The 1,242-nt window shown below is 62.0% G+C and overlaps 1 protein-coding gene across 1 annotated transcript in view; it reads left to right on the top strand.

Annotated features, from left to right (window-relative positions):
• Nucleotides 1-252: 252 nt before the first annotated feature.
• Nucleotides 253-1,242, top strand: part of LOC104624914 (regulator of G-protein signaling 3-like) — a gene marked incomplete at its 5' end in the record, with an annotated part of 1,289 nt that continues 299 nt past the window's right edge. Inside the window, 2 exons of the mRNA XM_010292400.1 lie at nt 253-349; nt 1,025-1,191. Coding sequence (XP_010290702.1) covers nt 253-349; nt 1,025-1,191 — 264 coding nt within the window. The remainder of the gene's footprint in view (nt 350-1,024; nt 1,192-1,242) is intronic.

Raw genomic sequence — 1,242 nt, 5'->3', positions numbered from 1 at the left:
AGACACCCCAAGTGACACGGGTGCCCGCACAGCCCTCTCTGTATCGGAATTTCCTCCTGCCAATCTAAAGGCAGAGGTTTCTTTCCAGCGGAGCCGCCACGGCGCTGCCTGGTGCAATGCCTGGCTCTGCCCGCGGGGTGTGCCGCTGTGGGAGCGTGGGCCGGCCCCGCTGGGCACACGGTGGTGCTTTATCGGCTGGAAATATTTTTGCTCGTGCTGTGTCGTGGCCGGCGGCGAACGTGGCTTTTACAGCTTCACTCTGCTAACGCGCTGTCCTCCTCCCGCAGGCCCACTCCCGAGGAAGCTCTCAAGTGGGGAGACTCCCTGGAGAAGCTGCTGCTGCACAAATGTAAGTGTTTGCCCATCTCTTCTGGCTCTGTTTGCTGCCGGGGGAGTATCCAGACACGTGCATGGCTAAAGCTGGGATTTCCTATGTTAATCCCTTCTGGTGTTTGGGGGTAGACAAACAGGAAAGAGGCTGCCCCTTGCCTGCACCCCTTCTGCTCCCGCCTGGACCCGGGGGGCGTCACAGGAGAGCCGTGGCTTGGGGCTGCAGCCCCCCCTCCAGCTTGGGGAGGAAAAGGCAGCGACTCGTGTCTGTGCCCGATTCGGAGCTGTGCGGCGGGTGTGTGAAGCAGCAGCTGCTTTAGACCATTCCCCTTCTCGCGTATCACAGCTGGCGCACCCCGCATTGGGGTCTTGTCCCACGCCCGGCCCCCACAGGGACAGCCAGGGGGTCCTCTCCCCGTTGCTGCCCCCGCTCCAATCCCAGCTTCCCTCTCCCGGCTCTCCATGCATGCAGCTGGGCTGAGGACTGCGGATTCAGCACATGGATGGCTTGCGTTGCCGTGCTTCGGCTGGCAATGCCATTGCTGCCTGCTTTGCACGAAGGCTCACGAGGGCTTCTTAGGGGACAATGCGAGGTAGTTTAGGTTGCAGCTTTGCAAGGTTGCTGGGCTGAGGGTCTCTCGGGGCTGTTCCCCGCCTGCGAGCCTGGAGTAGAGACGTGTGTCTGTCCCCGCAGACGGGCTCGCTGCCTTCAGGGCCTTCCTGCGCACCGAGTTCAGCGAGGAGAACCTGGAGTTCTGGCTGGCCTGCGAGGAGTTCAAGAAGATCAAATCCCAGTCTAAGATGGTCTCCAAGGCCAAGAAGATCTTTGCCGAGTACATTGCCATCCAGTCCTGCAAGGAGGTGAGGGCTGGCTCCCGCGCCGTTGCGTGGCTCTGCGGCGTGGCAGCTGCC

This window comes from Phaethon lepturus, unplaced genomic scaffold (assembly GCF_000687285.1).
Source record: "Phaethon lepturus isolate BGI_N335 unplaced genomic scaffold, ASM68728v1 scaffold38698, whole genome shotgun sequence".
Classification (NCBI taxonomy): Eukaryota; Metazoa; Chordata; class Aves; order Phaethontiformes; family Phaethontidae; genus Phaethon; species Phaethon lepturus.
This window is presented reverse-complemented; position numbering and strand designations above follow the sequence as displayed.